This window comes from Pterocles gutturalis, unplaced genomic scaffold, assembly GCF_000699245.1.
Source record: "Pterocles gutturalis isolate BGI_N339 unplaced genomic scaffold, ASM69924v1 scaffold43482, whole genome shotgun sequence".
NCBI classification, from domain to species: domain Eukaryota; kingdom Metazoa; phylum Chordata; class Aves; order Pterocliformes; family Pteroclidae; genus Pterocles; species Pterocles gutturalis.
Window position 1 is genome coordinate 8419 of NW_010111852.1, and position 765 is coordinate 9183.

At 55.2% G+C, this 765-nt stretch overlaps 1 protein-coding gene across 1 annotated transcript in view; it reads left to right on the top strand.

Annotated features, from left to right (window-relative positions):
• The window catches only part of LOC104462055 (sarcoplasmic/endoplasmic reticulum calcium ATPase 3-like), an 8676-nt gene extending 8375 nt beyond the window's left edge, over positions 1–301 (top strand). The window contains exon 5 of the mRNA XM_010073846.1: positions 134–301. Coding sequence (XP_010072148.1) covers positions 134–153 — 20 coding nt within the window. The 3' untranslated portion in view covers positions 154–301. The remainder of the gene's footprint in view (positions 1–133) is intronic.
• The last annotated feature ends 464 nt before the right edge of the window (positions 302–765 follow it).

Consider the following 765-nt stretch of genomic DNA (forward strand, 5'->3'; position numbering starts at 1 on the left):
CTGTGCAGGCAGGATCCCAGGGCCCTCCTGGGATCAACCCAGGAGCAACCTCTCTTGAGAACAAAAATAGGGAGCTGGTTTGCTTTTGAACCCTCGACAATACTTTTTCTTCTTTTTTTTTCCTTCATTTCAGGAGAAGAGGACAGGAAATGAACGACACAAAGGAGACGCCCCTGACTAAAGGATCCCTGACCTGTAGCTCGGACTGAAGTCTTGCATGCGTGAGCAACCGCTAGAAGCCAGCAGGACATGCATGTGTCCGACTATCAGACAAATGCGGGTGAATCGTCAAAAAGAAAAATACTGATTTTGTTTTGTTTCGTAGCTTCCTTTTTCCTGTACATAAGAGTGCAATTACTGGGCAGCTGGCGCAGGGTTTGGGGACGGAGCTGTGTGCACCTGGGTCATCGTAACTCAGTTCCTTGGGGATTGATTCCTGCAAAATTTGAGACCCTCTTTCCAATTTTCACTCTGACCGGGTGAGGTCACGCAAGGCGTCCTTCACAGGAGGTCCAGGGGGGGAGTTGGAGTTTTAGGCAATACAGTGAACGTGGGTGGGGGGCTGCGTCCCCCAGCGGGGTGGGATGTGCGAGGGCAGCTCATGGGGCCAGGATGGGCTTGGCGGTGGGCGAGGGCAGGGGAGGGAGGCAAAGGGGCTGTGGGTTGGGGTCACCAACCCTCGATGATGTCCGTGTTGTCGGTAGGTGCATTGCCGTGGCCGCTGCTCCCTGCTCTGGTGGCCGCGGTGCCTGCGGGCTGCAGCAG